Source organism: Mustela erminea, chromosome 15, assembly GCF_009829155.1.
Source record: "Mustela erminea isolate mMusErm1 chromosome 15, mMusErm1.Pri, whole genome shotgun sequence".
NCBI classification, from domain to species: domain Eukaryota; kingdom Metazoa; phylum Chordata; class Mammalia; order Carnivora; family Mustelidae; genus Mustela; species Mustela erminea.
In genome coordinates this window covers 9,680,164-9,700,237 of record NC_045628.1, presented here as the reverse complement: position 1 = coordinate 9,700,237, position 20,074 = coordinate 9,680,164, and the positions used below count along the sequence as shown (strand labels likewise).

The following is a 20,074-nucleotide window of genomic DNA, read 5'->3' as shown; positions in this document are numbered from 1 at the left end:
GTCTCCTAACATGGTGGCGATGTAAAGGGGCCTTGACCAGGGCCGTGTATTTCTCCATCTCATGGACTTGCCAGAATTCCATATACTCTTTGTCAGATTTACAAACGAAAACCCTTCCGCCTGATGATCACAGAGGAAGTTGGAGCCTTTCTCTTTCTCCAGTCATGGGATGGGCATGAGCAGTAAGCCTGAGGTGACATGGCTGTCCGGTGATGGCCCACACCGCCTGCTAAGCATTTCGACCATCAAGACAAGTCTGGAACATGCGCTTCCCGTGAGCTGTGAATAAAGTTGTCACCTCAGGAGACGATGAAGAAATAGCATTTTATTTCTTTACAAATTGATAGCCAAAACAATAAATCACTCCATAGAAAAAGTTAAAACAAGATACATTGTTGTGACCTTCAGAACCGATGGAGTAGTTAGTACAATAGTGAGAAGTGCCTGCTGGGATGTCAGGTTCCAACATTTTGTCAGGCTTGATGAACGAAAAAGAAAGTCGAACTTTAAGTAATAGGACAGCTAACAAAGGCGCTTTGCCCTCAGACTCAAGTCGTTTCTGAAGAGCCAGAGGGTTGAGCTTAGAGCCAGGTCTCCCCTGAGTTTAGCCACCGTTGCAGAATATGTGATATAATTCATTAGGCTGTTTGTTTGGGGTTTATTTTTATGGATCCAAGCGTACCCAATGGCTTTTTTCCCATCATAACTTCAACTTAGATCTGGGTCGTCACCTGTAATACTCTTAAAGCCACTGTGGTGTGACAGTGACTCTAGTTGTGTGTCACTGGTGTCTCCTTAAACTCTCCCAGGGATACCTGCAAGTCCCGTATCAGCCACGGAAGTGACGTGCGCACGCCCACCCGCCTGTCGTCCCCTCTGCTCCACCCCTGGCTCGTCACCCCCAGGAAAGGGAAAGGGTACCAGCTGCACCCCAAACACCAGCTTTAGCCCAGTGTTCTAGCTGCTTCCCCCGATGTGTCTGTCTCGTCAGAGCTGTGAGAACACACAACTCCTTTTTTGAAACTCCATGGACGTTTTTCCCGTGAGGGGCATTATGGATCGGTCGGAAGATAGAACAGACTGGGTCAGACTGAAATCTTGGGATAACTGTTGTTTCTGGGTCACGCGGCCCTGGGCGATTCCCTTATCCCATTTTCTCGTCTTTGAAGAAGGCAGAAGAATCTCATTTCCTTCCCCTTTTTAAGTCCTTTTGAAGACCCATGAGAAAGTGCGGCTGGTTCCCCAGGAATGGAAGCCAGTAAGAAGCACAGAAGGGAGATGGGAGCCTTCTTGGGGGCCGTGATACTGGGAAAGAAAATAAATGGATTAGTGATGTGGGGTCCCGAGCTCACTACCGGGGAGGTCTTGCCAAAATGGGCCAGCTGCTCCCAGTGGCAGGACCGGTGTCGTGGGTGTGAGTGGGTCCCAGCCAGCTGAACAAAACAGTTGGTCACCTCTTGGCAGTCATGGGGCCTGTGTGTGTCCAACAGAATCCTCTCCCTCAATTTTCTCCTTTGCAGAGACAGGCAGTCTGGCCCCTAGTTATCATTGGAAACAGCCAGAGCGCTCTACGACAAAGGCTATAAGAGGTCCTTATAACTCTCCTGCCGTGTTAGTACATGCGAGGCCACTCATAGTTTCACAAGCCCTAGAAGAATCCCCGACCTCTGGGATACACTGAGAATTGACAAACAGGAAAGGAGCAACACAGCTGGGAAAGATGCTGACCGAGAAAAGCTCGTTTTCACAGCGCACACAAAAATCAATCCGCATTTCTCTTTCTAAGTATTTCAGGAACTAGTAGACTCTGGGAACTGGAATGTACTTGTCAAACGGTCTATCAGTGTGCACCGTATTAACTTTAGCTGAGCTTATCAGTTTTAGGAAAATACATTGATATGGCCTGAAGCGAGAATTTCAGAAGCTAGAGCAGGGATCAAAATAGTTTCAGAGCCAGGGGATCAGTTTAATGTGAAATGTGAGAGCTTTTCGTGAATTGTGACAAAATAAAAAAAAGATATCCTACGTGTGACAGACGAATATCGTGGACACATAAAGTCATTTGCTTCTGCTGCTTTGCAGAACTAATTTTGCAATGTAAGGGAGGCACCATTTTAGAAACAACTAAAACCATTCAAATTCTTCAAATAATTAATCTTCCTCTAGTCGTGGAGAGAAGGCCATAGCTATGGTGCCTTTTGAGGAAATTGCCATGAAAAGTCAATAAAATGCCCCCAGGTTTTCTTTGTGGTGGATACATCGCTACCCATCTGCTAAGTGAGTCGTTGTATGTTGAACATTTCTGGGCCTAAGATAATCGAAAGAAAGTCTTTAAGAGAAATATGCTTCGGAACTAACAAAGCTCTCTAGCGGGATGTGGCCAAGAAGGAGCCACGATCCCCCAGGGATGACCAGGAGGCTTGGCTCCTGGGTCCTGTGCAGGCTGCCAGTCTCTCGGCGGAAGGGACAGTTGTCTAGCTTGTGCTCAAGAGTGTGCAGACCATCCCAGACCCTCAGGAAAACAGCCAAGACTAAATGAAATCGTGCTGTGGTTAAGCAAGGAGTTGATCAGTGTAAACACAGTTGTCAGCCTCTCACTAATTCTGACTACCCTCTCACCGTGAGAAGTGTGGCAAGGCATGTCCCACATTTAATTTGGCCACTGGGGATTCTCGTAGCTAAATGCACATGCCAGTTTACGTATAAAATACCACAAATTGCCAGAGGCGTGGGGCCCATTTATAGGAATCCTTTCACAATATCTGTGATAAATATCAATTCCTTTCTCCAGCCACTTTTATCTCCCAGCTTGCTAACTCATTCAATCACTGTGTTTCACAGAGACACCAATTAATGATTGGTCCCGCCCCCACCCCACTCCATTTTGAACATAGCAAGTCTGGAATTGTATTAAATATATCAAAATACTTTTTTCTACTTCACATTCTCTTACGGTGATTTTTGACCTGAAACATTAAGCGATAGCCCTCATTTAGTAAAAGGAAATCACATCGGGAAGGAAAAACCAAGCCGAGAACATAGGAGGAAGGGGAAGTCCTTTTTGTGTGTGTTTCCTTTTGAATTTTAAAGTTGTCTTTACTGCCCCTATAGGAGTCATTTTGCTGTGGGAGGTTTTTTGAGCCTATCGTGTAAGGACGGGTAGACCAAGAGAACTTTCTTCTCTTTGTGAGACCATTTAATTCATATGTTTTCTCTCCTTTTAAATACACCGTTCATAAATTTGTTTTTCAGGACACCAAGATATTTTTAATAACAGAAGTGGAAGTTTCTTACTGGTAGGAAACAAAAAGAGGGCAATGGGGGAAGTAATGAGGAAGTTGGTAGACGCAGAGCCTCCTAGAAGATCGATCAGCTTTTGAGGGGAGAGTAGAGCTGTCCTTGATCATGTTAAGGCATTCCCCAAGGTGAGATCCCGTAAGTCAGACACCCACGAGCGATCGTGTGCGCATTTGGAGAACTTTAACGAGCCACCCAATATGCAGGTGTGTCCCTCCTTTCAGAAAATCCAAAAGTAGAAACCCAATAACTTAATAGTAATTTTAATTATAAAATGCATCCTTACTTAATAGAACTTACCGTTCAGGTCCCTTAAAGAGCAGACACTTTTAAAACATGATTCAACTCGGGGGAAAAAAAAAGAGAGAGAAAAAAAAATCTGTTTTTGAACACGTTTTTGGAAGGCCATCTATAAGAGTCAGCACATTCTGCTCTTGCTGACATTTCAGCCAGACTGGGCCATGGAACATTTGCTCAAGGCTAATTGCAACTGTCTAGATCCATACCGAAGCCTTTCCTGGTTGACCTTTATGAATTGCAGTAAGTAAAGCTCCCCTCTGGGCAACAGGCTCTTCGATAAACTTGTATCTTGGGAAGATGGGTTTTGAGAAGCCTGTTGTCTGTGCATTGAGGGCGTCCTATTCTAGACAGAAGCCTTTAGTTGCGTGCTGACAGCGAGTCCCGCCCTTTGTGATTTCAGGTTCTTGCCACTGTGGAAAGTGCATTTGCTCCGCGGACGAGTGGTACATTTCGGGAGAACTCTGTGACTGTGACGACAGGGACTGTGACAAGCACGATGGCCTCATTTGCACAGGTGCGGTATGACCCGCCGGGCTCGCTCCGCACCCCCGTTCGGGAGAAAGACGGACAGCACCGGCCACATTGTGCCGCCCGGGGCCGCGTGGTGCCTGTTGCTCTCCGGATGATCCAGTCCTGAGAGCGGCTTTATTAAAATGCATGCGCTTAAACAAGGTCCGGGGGAGACAGAGATGGAGATGAGGCTGAGCTGGAATGGAACAGGGTGGTCACTACCCGTGGACACTCCCCAGCTGGTGGCACCACGTGGAGGCCAGCAGTGGTGAACGATCAGATTCCCCGTAGCTGTTTAATAAGCTGCTAGTAAGGCGGCTGGGGTACATAAGAACCTATTTTCACCTGGTGCATTTCGGTCGTGATGATGACCCCGCCCCCGCCCCCACCCCCGTGTATTTTCTTGCAGGGAATGGAATCTGTAACTGCGGGAACTGTGAGTGCTGGGCCGGATGGAACGGAAATGCGTGCGAAATCTGGCTTGGCCCGGAGTATCCTTAACAACTAACTGCGCGGGACACGACTGGAATCCTACTTTTCTAGGCCATTAGAACAACGTAAATGCGAAGGAAACCATGTATAATCACCACTAGGACAGGTCAAACAGACTATTGTTATGTTTTTCTATTTCTGAATGCCTGCATGAAGTCTGGGTACCTATTAAAAAATGAGTTAAGCAAAGTCTGATGTAAATAATGCCAGAAAGAAATCCTCTTCCAGAGTTTACATCAGTGGTTCTCAACAAGGGTGACTGTGCCACCCGGAAAACACTTGGCAACATCTGCAGACAATTTCAGTTGTCACACTGGGTGGGGTGGGAGGCCGTGCAACAGGCCTTGAGTGGGTAGAGGCCAGGGAGGCTGCTAAACCTCCTCGGGGGCACAGGACGGCCCCCACAACAAGAAGTTAGCAGACTCGGAGCATCGATAGTGCCCGAGCTGAGAAATGTTGAGTTCCATGGCCAGTGGACATGCATATCCCGCACAAAAAGACCACATGAGAATCTCAGGAAATACCCTCACATAAACCCATCAGTCATATTTTTTTCAGGATTCCCTGTCACCCAGCGTTTCCATGTGGGGACAATAAAGACAAACAAACATAAGGGACAACGACCAGGGTTGGGGGGAATTGGGGGTGGGGTAGGGGGGAGGCAGGGGGAGGCGGGGCGGGGGAGGGGGTGGGCAGATCATTAGTGCTTTTCAAAGAAAAAGACTGGTCAGTTTTAGCCAGTAAGTCATTCATCTGGTCTCACTTTACACTCACAAAAGAAGATTCTCTTAGGAAGGAGGTATGAAAAGTATAGAATTTGACATTTTTAATAGCTAGTGATGTACGTTGCTTACAATCTGTGTCGATATATATTTGCCTACTGCTGATAAACAGCAACACAAAACGAACGGGTATTCAGGGCACCTTCTGTTCCTAGATCCCTTTTTAAACTGGGCAGGGGTAGGTGTACAAGGACTCTGATTTTTCACAATTTAAATTATTCCATGGTAACTTGCCTTTTAAAAAGATAATATCTAATTGGGCCTAGGATAGGCTTAGAGTATGCATTTGTTTCCCCTAAAAAACTCTTATATCTAAGGACTCATTATTTACTGCAAAAGTAGGGTCATGCAGAGAAGTCAGGAAGAGATACTGTGATCAAATGATACCAGTCTCAAAGCTCAAAGGATAAAAAAAAATCTAGAAATGTCTTAAGTAGAAATTACAAATATTCACTCAGCAATAGGAACAAAATGTTTATTTTCTTAATGGTGAAATTTTGCTCTGTATGAAATTCACATTGAATTATGAAAATGTACAATAATTAGGACTTCCCTTACATATTTACAGTTAAATCTACTTACACACATTAGTTTAGGCAACCTTTAATTATTTGGAGCTAAAAAAACCCACTTTTTTTTTCTAAATGTGAATTATATTTTGTAAAATCCTAGAATAATGTAACAAAACCATTTTTCCACATTAAGATGAAAATTTTTACTTGGAAATTTTACTTAATGATGTAAATATTCTAGAGTCATGGCTTGGACTTTGTAAGTCAAGTCACCAAAAATAAGGAAAATGTGCATTTGCCAAGTTACTTAAAAATTTAATATTGAAAATTATTTAAGAGAAAGTTTATCTGATGCCGACTTTTATAGTACTGATAGTGTTCTCATACTTTAATAGAGTTATAAAATTGTTATCTCTATCCTGAGATTATGGAGTGCAACCATATTAGTTGTATCTCTATTGTTGAGTATGTCCGTTGATATATCAGTTTAGTAAAATGAGGGAAATAGAAGCAGTTGAGAAATAATATAGAGTATATTCTTCCCTCCTCTCTATTTAATCATTTTAAGCCTCAAACTTGTTGTAATTGTTCAGTCACATTTTTGAGGACTCGATGATGCACCATCATCCAAATTCCCTTCATTATCTCACCATCATAACACAAACCACCTTTGACTTCCCCTCCTGCAGAACTATAAAGGACCAGAGTAAATATTTTAGTCCTTGTGGGCCACACAGTCTAAGAAGAAGTTGGATTTCTTCTCTGTTTGTTTTTAATATTTTAAAACTATAAAAGGGAAAACAGAAAGCAAACTCATTTGGAGCTCATGGGCATTTTTACAAAAACAGACTGTGCTCAATTTGGCTCCCAGCCAAGCAGCATTTTGCCAACCTGAGCTCCCCTGAAGCTGCCCTTAATTTCCTTTGTCTTATCCTGCAATCCCGAGTGCGCCTTATTTTTCTTGAGGTTCTCTACGTTTTTTATCCCTTTTGTTAACAACGACAACGAAAGGGCTTCTCTTTTTATGTTTTCATAGAAGAAAGGTATCTTCAGCATTTAGGTATTTTACAAAAGAAGTTTTGAGTTGGAGAAATTATTATACTAGAAAGTTCGAAATGTGATTTGTTCAAATTTTTTGACAGGGCTGAAAATGTATGACAGCTATCTTCTGGGTTCATTTAGCTACAAATTATTGAACGGAAACTGAGTTACAGCATAAGTCATTTGGTACCTAATCACTATGAATATTTTTCTTTTAAAACAGAAATAGTTTCTTTTTACTTCTTTCTGTCTGCTATAATATTTCGTATGCGTGTATATGATTTTGACTCTAGCAATGCAATCATCAATAGACCTATTAAGAAGTTATTTAATTTACATGTTTAAGCTGGAAAAAAAAATATAGTTACATGTAAAGACATAAATCCTACCCTTCTTTGAAGTGATTTTGTATTTTGACTTTTAATTCCATTACTAAGTTAAAAAAAAAAAAAAACTCCCTCCTTCAAAAAAAAGGCAGGGCAGGAAGAAACTTGTAATAGGAGAAGGGTGAACGTGCGAAGCTGGTTGGCTTGTTCGAGTTCATGTGAAGATTAAAGTGAGTTGGGGAGGAGGAGACACATTTGCAGCTGGTGTTAGCACTCACCCTGCTTGCTGGCAAACCATTACTGAGGAATTCTTCCACAAGGACCTTTCAATAAAATTCAGCTAACGTCCAAAGGCCCAAGAGGATAATAATTATACCCCATTTTCTCCCTGGACCCCTTGAGCTAACCTAGATTCCTGCAGCACCTTGAAAGGAATGGCCTCCACCACTTCAAAAGCAAACACAGTCTCTGCCAGCGTACATCAAGATCAGACCAAATGAGAGAAAACTGAGAAAAAATTGAAAACAAATCACAACTCAGCCTTTGTTTACAAGACTCCCTACCAAAACTCGGAAGCCCTACTCAGTGTCCAAGAGTCAACAGGCCTTGTGTGCTCCCTTGTAATCTAAGAAACTTCAGCTAGGAAATGTGTTTTACTCCAAAGTAACACAGTTTGTGTCTGGATGTTGACATGTAGGCATTTAGCCAATTGCTTTCCCTGGAAATAGTCTTGTTCTGAAACACAATTGAAAATAGGTTTTGGTTATTTTATTTCCTTCTAAAACAGATTTCTTAGTCAATCTGATCTCTCCTTTAAACATTCATTCTCCGTGTAATGTTAGAAATAAGACCTTAAATGAAGTGCTATGTGTCTAACTTCAGCAACAAGAAGTTTTTGTTGTTCTGTTTTCTGAAAGAAAACCAAATCCTACATTGTTCATCTCGAAAACCTCTGTTTTAGTGGCTTAGGCCTTAATTGAGCAACTGGTCAGGTGTGTTAAAAATACTCACTCTGCTTACCCTCCAAGAGGTAAACAATCAGGCCTGCAGCAAGAGTGTCGTCGACCCACTGTGGAGCTCCTAAAACCTCCTCCTATCCCCAAACGCTCAGGGCAGACAAACATTTAGGGCAAAAATTTCTAAATTCTGCAGGATTTGCAATGAAATGTTGCTCAGTACCATTTTACTCTTTACATAGGATGCACCATCTGCTTCTCTTCTATAATTTTTCCAAGTAAAGTGGGAGCCGAACATTTTAGAAAGCAAACTCAAAAGAAAATAAAAGTGGTGTCCCCTGGAAAATCAAAACAACAAACATTCCCGAGCATTGCGGAGGGATGGGTGAAGCAATCAGCTACCGTAACAGATCAGTAGAAATAATCCTCCCCTACCAGATATGCATGCAAAAGGAATGTCACATTAGAGAGACTCGATGCAATTGACATATGTACATGGAGGTACAAAACACACGGTCTGTGATACAAATGAATTCCATCAGATTTACTATACAGAACATCAATGATGACAGATTGCACTTGCTTAATAACAGCAAACTTAATTTTTGAGGGGAAAAATGGTGGCGTCTTATCCCAGAAAAATAGCAAGAGAGGTATCATCAAAGAGCTAAAATTTTCTTTGGCATGGTAAAGGGGGACATTGAGTGTACCAACTTATTTACATGACATTTCTCTATATTTGTGGGTGAAGCAATGCCATTTTGTTACATAAAGTTGTTTGATGTTTTGTAATATGCCTTCATATCAATATTTTATTCAGTATGTTGTATTTGTGAATACAACAAATGGTATTAAACACAGAAACTATACAATGCAGACAGACTCTTTGCATGTAAATTGAATAGTACATACCAACAGTTCTTGATACACAGGTCCTACAACATGCATTTCATCAATGCTGTCCTCGTCCCATGCAACAGGTGAGACCAGACACAAAGGAAACCATCTAATTTACAAATAACAAGGACCCATCAGCAATATGTCTAAACATGTATTAGAAGAAAGTATTTGACATCCATTCATAGGGATAAATGCCCTTGGAGACAACTCATATAAAAAACAAAACAGAGGTGCACATTGACATAAATCTCAGTCATTTACAAAAATAAATCTTGTCTTAATTTTAACCAATAAACAGGCTTGCGGGGGTGGGGGATGGGGGGAACAGCATATAGGGCTGATTACCAGAAAAAAATAGGTGGGGTTGTTTGGTGTGTGTGCGTGTGTGTGTGCGTGTGTGCGCGCGCGCGTTGGGGCAAGCAGTGTCTAGAAGCCCATCTAATTGGAATGTCAAATTAAATAATTCGGTTTGCCACAGATTATAGAATACTTGTCTTCCCTAATAACTGGCTTGTGAAATTCATCTTATGGATTTTAACTCATCCTGTTGAGAATGATAAGCTTTAAAACGGTGTCACAAGAAATAAAAAATGGTTGAAGGAATCATTTTGTTGTATTCGTACTTTAGCATTATTGACAATAAATCTACTGAAACGTATGCTAACTTTTTATTTATTAAAATGAAATCCAATATGAAAATGAAGTAAGCATAAACAGTTAATTTTATACTAAATCTTTAATCAGCTAAGCAGGCCAAAATTTTTAAATGCCGGGCAAGGGCTGTCATGGAGACTTAGGAATGCAGTGGCAAAATAATTTCCCAGGAAATACAGTGCAGATGAGGGAAGGAGAAGGGGCGGGGGAGGAGGGGCATGGCGACCGGGTCAGCCTTCCACGTGGAAATAATCGTAAGAGGCCAATACATGATCCCGCGTATCGTTTTCTATAAATGAGGTTCAGTTTGGTCTCAGTTAACTCTTCTGAGTACGAAACATTGAATTTTATTAAGTATACACAGAGTTAACAAATATATTTCCAAACAGTTTCGTATTCCACATTTCGAAACGCTTTACATCCCATAGCGGACGTTTTGCATGGTTTCTTCCCTGTGCCATCAACGACTCGTGGTCTTTCTTAGCAGTTGTCTTCCCTAAGCTTGGACTTAGGCATAAGGAAATCAAGAAAGCAAAAGAAAACAAAAGCAAATCAATGGAGTGGACCCAAAACCTGATGTTTGAACGTGTTGGTTTGCCTTGAATTTTTATCCAGAAGAATTCAACAGACTGCATTCTGAGCTCACGGCAAGGCACCTCACCCCAGCCACTGGGCAACCGGGGCCCCGAGAAGCTGAGTGACAGGAATGGAGTGGTGAGATACACGGTACCGGGGCTCAGCATGCTGAGCTAAAAAAAATAGTTTTTCCTAATATGTCCAGTTTAAAAACTTGTCATTAAACACCAAAAATATTAAAGTCTAATTTATAACTAACGTTTGCATTGCTGCTGCAGAAAAGAACACAACAGCCGCCTTGCCCATGCTCTGCTGAGTATGAGTGGAACGCAGCCAAAACCGGGGATGGCATTCAGTTCGGTTCATTAAAAATAGGTAGGATTATACGGGAAATGGATTTAGGTAGCGCAATTCTTGTAGGTTGTAATTATTGAATTTTCTTTTTTTTTTCCTTTTTTCCCAAATAATGAGGATCAGTAGATGAAAAATGAACCTTAATCAGGCCTACAAGGCCTACAGAGTTCTTTGGACCCACTTTCTCAAAAACCAGTGGGTCTTGCTCGCTGGGCAAGGCAAATGTTACCATTACCAGTAAGCTTGTGATATGTATAAAACACACACACACACAAAGAAACTATGGGGGGATGTCAAACACGTATCGTAGAGAGCTTCCCCCCGGACTGTGTTTGACCCATTTCTCACCCCGGCAGCGCCGACCTCAGGAGCCCAGTATCCGCTACTGGATAGAGCATCTAAGTGTGTTTAATCGATAGTGGGAGCCGGAGACAACGCTCTTAATCTTTATAGGTGCGATTTGTAAAGACAGGTTTAGAAGGCTTCCCGATTCCCTGATCGCTCTCCAAACTAGGCCAAGTGCACACTGAAGGTTTAGAGGAATACAGTCCCTGCGAAAGGTCACGGACAGTAGAGCGAGCAGCCCTAGAAAAACGGGGAGCAGAGAAATCCATAATAGCACGGGTTTACAGCGTCTAACTAGAAATTACTCAGTAGTATTCGTGTGCTACAAAATCGAACTGAAACACATGGATGTCGCTGGAACAGGACTCAAAAAGGATTATGGGTAGCTGTCAGCAGGCAAGGTGTCGAGTGTACTTGTGAAGTATGTCATTCTCATGAACCGTCACAGTCACAGAAAAGAGATTAAAAAGGCATTCCATATCTGGTAGGGCATTCCATGGTCTGAGTTTAGCTGGTTATCCAGGTGTCTTCTTGTTCTGGGGGCGCCGCAGGGGGAGGTTTATCCGCTTGCAACCAAGAAGTTCGGGACGGCCGAGAGCGGGCCTCGGCTTCCTCGCGGCCGCCGCTGCTCGGCCACGGGCGCGGGAATGTCTGGCAAAGGATAAACCGCTCCACCGTGCTCAGGGCGGGTCAGTCACAACACCTGTGAGGATCTGGCTATGTCGTCTTACTTTTGTTGACTGGTTTGCCGCCATTCATTATTGCCGACGCGCTTGTGCTTTTACTGGGCGTCACCCCGGCCTTCGGGACCGTTTCGCCGACGTCATGCAAAGATGGTTCTCGGTACATGGCCACTGGGGGCGGGGGGGAGGGCGTGGGGGACGGAGGGAAGGAGACAGGACCTGGTTAGGTTCAAGCATGGCCTAGTCCCTTCGCGCCTGCAGTCAAGCCACCCCGCACGGCAGAGGCAGTTGCTGTTGGAGCCGTCACTTCCCGCCCCCCACGACAGCAGAGCCGGGATACGACATGGGTGCCTGTGGGGTCTTGTCTAGGGCAGGACGTGTAAGGAGGAGCTATGGCCTTTTGGGGGGCCTCAGCTATAAAGTGCACACAGGCACACACACACACACACACACACACACACACAATGGGGGGGGGGGCGACAGGCGAGCACTTCACCTAGTTCTCTTTGCACAGCCAGGAAAACTCAGACTTCCCTTCCCGGGTGCACCGATGTCAACCCCTGAACCCCTCGTTCCCGTGCATGTTTTCAAGGCCAGGTAGGTACCCCCTAGATCATGACTGTATTTTTCTCTCAAAAGCAACACGGTCACACTAGTGTCAACTTCAAAACTACCGCCGGCAACGACAAGGAGCTCACTTCGCTGAAGCCAGGGCCTTCTGGGGATCAGTCTTGAGATGTCCTCTCCCTCCGGCATGGAAACTGAAGGCACGGGCGGGGCATTTTGTGTTTTTATGCCTCGTTTCCTTGTAGCTTGTTAAAAATAAGGCCGGAGCCGCGAATGGCGAGACGGCAGGTGGGAGCGAGGTGCGAGTGAGCCCCGAGGAGCTGGGGGCGTCCGGGGGCGCAGCTAATCACCGCCGCGGATCCGGCTGTTCGGAAACGGACTCTAGGGGATCCTGAGCAAGGACGTGTAAGGCTGACTTGGGGGAAATCAGCAGAGTTAGAATCGTCTGCCGTCATAAACACTAGTGAGTTAGAGCCATCTAGCCCACTTTTTAGGCTTTGCAGAGTAGTTTTCTTTATAGAGTATGTTATAAAGAGACTCCGTCTCTTCACGGTCAGGCGAGTGGACTGTCAGAGGCACCGTCCACGCTCAGTGTGGCAGGAACACAGAGCTCCCGTCCACACCCCATGTGGATTCTCACACGGCTTTGAAAGCTCATGTGTCCACCAGACCTGTGTGAGAGCCATCAGCAAGGTACTAGAAGGGATTAATCTTGGTCTTTGAAGTGCTTCCCGATCTCTCACTCCCACTCCTAATTCAATTAGGAGACAATAGCATCAGAGCATTAACCTTGACTGTCCACATGGTGAAGCCTATAATGAATGCCCAGAGCATCAACAATTACTCAAGTACCTAATTTGCCCTAATGTTTCCAATCATATAATGTACATCCTGTAGGGGTTTTGAAGGTTTGAAATTAATCTTCCTCTATAAATTACACTATGTGATAACCTCCATCATGATAATACCCTCTTGGTTGTTTTTAGGGGACTTCTGTCTGCTAATTATTTGAAAATACTGTTTCTCTCTGCCTCAGAAATCCACAAATGCACAACGCACACATACACACAACTCTTCAGTGTGTGATTCAGATGCCAAGTGATACTATTACACCACATCTCAGTTTTAGATATTTCCTGCTAGATAGACAAAAGCAGCTGGTCTCCAGCTGGGGCCTCAGTTAGGGGACATAAAGGCTCTTTTGGTTTTCGTTACGTTTATGCAGCTAGATGATAAGGTTTTAGAATTGAGTTAGTTCATATCTGTTCATATTCAAAACAAAGGTTAACATAAAGAGACAAAGTGAGGTGGCAAATAAACAAGATTTATGGACATAGTTTTCAAATGTTTCACTTGCATTTGAATATTGGTGAGTCTGATGGTCTCAGTTCAATTAAAACAGGAAGGCCAGATCACAGAGGTGTTACTTTGGAAGGACAGCAAAACCCTCTCATTTCTTATTTCTACTCTGTCTGGTAATCTATCATATAGTGAGAATAATTCACTCATATTTCAGACTCTGGCATGATTTTTCTTATCCAGGATAGGCCCCCATGGCTAACTGTCTAGGCTTCAATGGCTTGTTCTGTAGGCAAATCTAGTTAAGGGGATAGTAAGTCATCATTGTTAAATTACAAAGATGGTTTAACCAACAAGAATGGTTTTCCAAACATAGGCAAACTGAAAGCTGAATTATACATCCACAAATAATTAATAATTAACCTTTGATATTTGGAATTATCTTATTCCTATATAGAGAAGATGGATTCCTGTATAGAGAAAATCAATATACATTTTCTCTTGATGGCTAAACCTTTTTTCTAGGGACAAAAAAAAAAAAAAAAAAAAAAAAAAGAAAATTAAACTAAGTTAGATGAAAGTGTTTATTTAGTTTTCGTAGATCTGCTTTTCTGCCAAAGGTAAACAAAAGTATTTGACTAGACAACATTTTTGAAATGCCTCATGTTCAATTTTTTTTTTCTAGTTCTCAAATATTAAGGACAAGGTAAAGGGCACTCCTGGCAGAATCCTTAACGAGAAAGGTGCAGAAGTTTCTGATTAATTAGCAACGCTTTATAGCCTGCTCTCTGAAAGTCTGATAAAAGTGAAAGTGAAGGCGTCATTGTTTACAAGTGACTATTAAAGAAGGAGGTGCCACACCCAAGTTCACTCTGGAAGGGACAGGTGACACCAGCAAGCTCTTTAAAGGCCAAGAGATCAGCTCATTTTCTGTAATTCTAGTAATTCACAAGGATGTGATGACTTTCAGCTGGATACCATCAAAATGGGAAAATACTTGCATTCCATAATTTGTGAAACTTAGCTATATATGGATATATGTGATATATTTTTATATATTTGTCAATCTGTGTGTATATGTATGTATAATATGTCTATAAAATATATAAACACACACATATGCACAGTGAAGTGTACAAATCTTAAATTCATCCCTTAAGTAGACATCTGTGTGGCCACCACTCAGATCAAGATATGGAAAATCTCTAGCATTCCATGAGGGTTCCTTGGTTCCTTGTAGAGTTAGCAATGGGGAAAAATAAATGTGTCACAGACCGAGACGGATGATGTTCACATAACACTCACCTTCCAATGGCTTGGGTAGAAAATGAGCTGCTGGTTTGGTTTTCTTTACTCTGTTTCCTTTCATGACTTGCCCTTCTTTATTCAATCCCAAAAACCAGGCTCTACCAGATTCCTGTTGTCTGTACAGCATAGATGAGTAAATTACATAATAGTTTTCAAAAACAGATTCTTTAAACTTGCATTCAGGCGTAAAAAGTTCCTGTCGAGAGAAGAGGAAGAAATGACAGTTAGAGAAAACAATGGGAGTTTCTCTGAACTTTTTCTTCTTCCCTCCAGAAACCTGTCCACTAGGCTGAAGGAGTCAGCCCTGGGGCAGGTGATCAGCCGCACCTGGTCCTGCATGGATGTTTGTCCGTGTACTTTTTTCAATATACAACGAACAGAGAAGGATCTGCTGCTCCTGGGGGAACATGCATTAGCAAGAGTACGCGTGTCCTTTCGTAGGAAACTAGGAGACGTGAGCCAAAAGAACCGTCTGGTTGAGACAATACTATTCAACCAGAGTATAACCAGAAAAAGCACGTTAAAGTAGCATCATATACTTTATATGATTAGCTCATTTTAGGCTAAACAAAATAAAATTTATATTTATGATATTTGATCACCTAGGCGATATTTCCAAAGGAATATGTTAACCTGATAGTCGCTAGCCGTGCCCTGGATCACTGATATGACAGGGGGAGAGGTTTTACCTACAAAGACACAATCTGAAACTTCACACTAAAACCGGGAGGGTCAGCTGGCTCACTAACCAGCCACCAGAGCCGAGGCTGGATGTTGCGTCAGTCGGCCGGCCGTAGGGACAGGAGCTGGAAATAATGACCTCATTCCATGCTTTGGAGCCCCACTGGAATTCTTACAGAGAAACATCAGAAGCTTCCCTGACCGCCACCCCCCGGCCTTTCTGGAAAGGGTAACATGAATTAAGTGCCATGACTCTCGGTGCTACAGTCCCCACTGGTGGACAGCACAAAGCTCACTACCTTATGAGTATCATTAATGACATAAATATTCAAGAGCGACTTCACACACTTGTAAACCTTAACTGACAATTTAAGGGGCGCCTGGGTGGTTCAGTTGGCTAAGCCTCCCCCTTTTGCTCAGGTCAAGATCCCCGGGTCCTGCGACCCAGTCCTGCATCAGAGTCCTCGCTCAGCGGGGAGCTTTTGCTTCTCCCTCTGCCTGCTCTGCCTGCAGTTCCCCTTGCTTGTGCTTTCTCTCTCTCTGATAAATAGTCTTTTAAAAAATAATAATAATTTTAAAATTCAGTCTTCCTAGTTATAGACACAGAAGCCACTTAAATTGTTTTTGTGGTCATTTTAAATAGTTCAACACTGTGCTATTTTATATATATGAAACACAAATGCAAAAACAGAGCTTTCTTGTCACTGATCTTTTAAAAAATACCACTGTACTTGAAAAAAAAATTCACCTTAATAGAGTTTTATGACTACAGAAAATAACTTGCTTTTCTTTTCCTTTAAAACATTATTTTCTGTACACACTCTGAAAAACACATCCTTTAGGGACTAAAAATAAAACTCGTCAGAGTTAAAGTTATGCTAACCATAATAAGGAATGTGACAATATTGCGTGTAGAAAGGTTCTTTCAATATTTCCCATGAGGGTGTGAATTATCAAATGGTGTCTCTTGCAGGATACAATTTATTCAGAGTGCCCTATTACTTTAATTCACTGAAAGCTAATAGTTTTCCAAGAGGAACAGGTTTTGTTAATGGCAAACTCTTTTCATGATGAAGATAACAGATCCAGTGATTAATTCGATGAGATTAAAAGTAGCCAAAAAATGGGCTTAGACTCTCCCAAAGGAATTTATGTAGGCCTTCATTTCTTCTAGATGATGCTAGCTCAGGTTTGAATGAGATCCCATCTAAATAAATGTTCTGGCTTTCCACTAAATCCTATTTTTCCAAATATCACCCCATTACTTCTGCTAATAAACAACAGACTCGAGGAGTTAATCAGGCCAGGCTGCAGAAGGAAGACTGACAAAGGGGTGCGTGTTCACACGTCATGATGAGGGAAATAAAGCGGAATGCTGTAAAACTAGCTGGCTTGTCCTCAAAAGACTAATAAAGACAACATATTGTTTCAACGTGCACCTTCCATGACAAATTAGACTCCCTTGTGTCACTTGTCTTTTATCAAGGCAGGCCAAGGCATCCAAGTAAATTATTTGAGACCAGTTAAAGCTCATCTCAAATCCAGTTGGGAGTGGAGTGGAGAAAAGCTGACCCGTTGAGCCACATCATTGACTGACTTTTACCTGGAGACACCAGGCCTCCAGCTAGAAAAGCAGTTCCACAGAGAAGTCAACCCTTACTCCCATCTGGTCCCCAATGCCTTGATGCAGGATGATGGCACTCCCATCGGCAAATGAGATATGCACAGTCTTTTCTCTAAGGTGCACGTGAAAAAAAATGAAGATCTTTGATGGGGAAGAAGTCCTTTGTACTCAGAGTATACCTTAAGGACATCTGACACTAAGTCTTTTGGGATGAAATGTTGTCTCTGGGGTTTCTGAGGAAGTCATTCCACATTCTCCTTCTGGGAGCTGGGCCAGCGACTTCACAGATATATGGACAGGAAGGCAGATTAGAGAAATGTGATAGGGTCTTGGGCACCCTGATAATTACATAGACTTCTTATGAGCAAGAGGTAGATATGTAGACATCCCTTCTTGAGTAAGCAAGGGAATAATGACATAGCCCGGTTAGTGTTTTAGGGATACACATTTATTGTCAACACAGAGAATGTTTCTGAGACAATAATAACACTTATACACTGACATGTTGAAGCCCAGTCTCTTGCAAAATAAATTGTGCAACGTGTATATTTGTGTTCACTTTTGTAACTACTATTAATATAATTATCAAATAAGGAGAGAAATATCTCCAGAATTACGGTGCATTGTTAAACTGAGTTACGAACCTTCTGGTATCCCAGATGGAAACAGAAAGTCTGTATGTTCTAAAAATTCGGAAGAGAGAAAATCTTTTCTTTTTCTTGGTACTGACTTCTGAAAGGTATTTACTTGCGGGGAAAATGTGGCAATGAGCAAATGAACAAAACATAACCCATAAACATGCCTGCTCTCGGTAATAACCATACAGTCAACCCAGTCACAGTTTCGTGTCCGAGTCCCACAATATGCTTTAGAGGGACAGATGGTGTGAGAAGTCCCACAGGTGGGCACTGTCACTGATGAGGTCCCTAGGGGACATGTGCCCAGCAGGGGTCACAAACTCGATGCCTCTCCTGAGCAGGTGGGCTCAAGAGTGAAGGGGCTGCTGTGATCAAGACACCATCAGGAGGCTACGTGCGCCCCCTACTGTCGGGCTCAGTGTTGAAGAGACAGAAGGGTAGAAAAGAAAAACCTCAGATCTTCAGTTAAGTCTGGTTTTCCAAAGGAAAAAAGAAAATCGGGTTTCTAAAATTTCCTTTTCGTGGTGGCAGCTATGTCTTAGTTCTTGCTTTTGTTTTTCGACAGCATATAGACCACGGGTTGGAGACAGAGCCCACGAGCCTGCAGTGTGAGACCCCCCCCCCCGCCCCATGTAGAGGAGCCAAAGTGCTGAAGAAAGAAGGAACCCCAGTTGGCTTAGCATCGCAGCCCTAACCGACCGTATGGCTCCAATATCCTTGAGTAATCCGATGAGAGCGCCAGCAAGATTCTCTAAAACCAGCCGTGATAATATGAGAACGCTTATTTAAATTTCAGCTTAAATAGAAACTCTCAGAAACTGCCGAAACAAAGCAGAAATGGAGTTTGAAGTGTCTTTTCCTCGTCTTGCCTGCCTACATGCCGAGCCCCTGACACCACAACAAAATCGACAGACAGCTGAGTCCCAGCAGAAGCCTCACTATTAATTTGTGCCACTGCCAGACACAATCATCCACTCGAGGACGGAGAAACAGAACAAATAGACAACTATTTCGTATCTCCTTCTTTGTGGTTGTGGTGAACTGAAAGCATCATCTGTGTTGTACTTATTATCTTAACAGTAGGGGCAGAATTCCTCTCCTGAGGCTTCCGGGTTCAGGATGAAAGAAGAGCCAGAGGGAAGGAAAGACCCCTGTTCCATAACCCAGAACTAGCGAAGAGCCAGTAATTCAGGATAACCATAACCCAAGAACTAGGAGTGACTGTGAGGGTCTCAGTCCAGCACACTACAGACAAAGGGCCAGACACAGCTGCCCACCCTCACACTCTAAAGTTCAGGGGTGAATTGTCGAGACAGAGCTCGTATGGCCTGCAAAGTCTGCAATGTTCGCTCTGTGGTGATTTGCCAAAAAATTTTGCCAACTCTGCTCTCAGGTACATTTTGAGGACGTCCCAACCGAGACACATGGGGAGGGGGTATTCATCTCATTTCAAATTACTGAAGAGCTATGTATTCCCAAATTGAACTTGGATTGCACTTATTTTCATGTATACAAATGTAAACCATTTAAGTGGGAATTTTCATGACTTTCGTCCCTGGAAAAGCCCAAAAGGTGTGTTATGCACTGGGGTTTCTGGTAAAGATACGCATGTAGTAGCCTGTAAATTCCTTTCGTCCCAGCATCTATCTAGGACCAAAAGAAAATTTACATTTTGGTTAATATCTGCAAGTTTGCCTACTGATGGCACCACCACCTCCATTATTTCCAAAGGAAAATATAAAAATTAGGCATTCCAGATAAATTTACAGCATTTATTAGAATACAGGGCAAATCTCCAATGGATTAAAAAGAGAAGGTAGAGAAATATTTGACATGTACTAGCATGTAGCACAATAAGTAATTGTAAAGTAATAAATACACAATAAGTAATTGCTGTTCATATTCTATTAAGCTCTATATTTCAGAGTCATCAAAAGCTCAGTACCCTCCCATCAACATCTCAGTAATGATCCCGACCCTGAACTTTGGAGTTCAGTTCCCCAAGCTGAGAGAAGGAAGGAGCCTCAGATTGCAAGTTCTTCCTTGAAGAACAGTATCAAATCATAAAGGTTTCTTGCAAATGTCAAATAAGATAATAGAGGTGCAAAGTGATTTGTAAACTATACATTTACAACATTGAGTTGTAAACTGTAGTTATGTTGATAGTTATATTTATAAGCTCTACATAGAATCACAAAGTGCCACTCAAATGTTCACTGTTATTATGGA

The 20,074-nt window shown here is 42.6% G+C and overlaps 2 protein-coding genes across 5 annotated transcripts in view; one reads left to right on the top strand and one right to left on the bottom strand.

Annotated features, from left to right (window-relative positions):
* Positions 1–7,317, top strand: part of ITGBL1 (integrin subunit beta like 1) — a 211,843-nt gene extending 204,526 nt beyond the window's left edge. Inside the window, exons 10-11 of the mRNA XM_032315399.1 lie at positions 3,998–4,111; positions 4,517–7,317. Coding sequence (XP_032171290.1) covers positions 3,998–4,111; positions 4,517–4,608 — 206 coding nt within the window. The 3' untranslated portion in view covers positions 4,609–7,317. The remainder of the gene's footprint in view (positions 1–3,997; positions 4,112–4,516) is intronic.
* A 1,424-nt stretch (positions 7,318–8,741) lies between these two features.
* The window catches only part of FGF14 (fibroblast growth factor 14), a 595,595-nt gene continuing 584,262 nt past the window's right edge, over positions 8,742–20,074 (bottom strand). For all 4 annotated transcript variants that reach the window (XM_032315400.1, XM_032315403.1, XM_032315401.1 and 1 more), the window contains 2 exons: positions 14,900–15,098; positions 8,742–11,899 (listed from right to left, as the gene is read on the bottom strand). In XM_032315400.1, the coding sequence (XP_032171291.1) occupies positions 11,763–11,899; positions 14,900–15,098 (336 nt within the window). In that variant the 3' untranslated portion in view covers positions 8,742–11,762. The remainder of the gene's footprint in view (positions 11,900–14,899; positions 15,099–20,074) is intronic.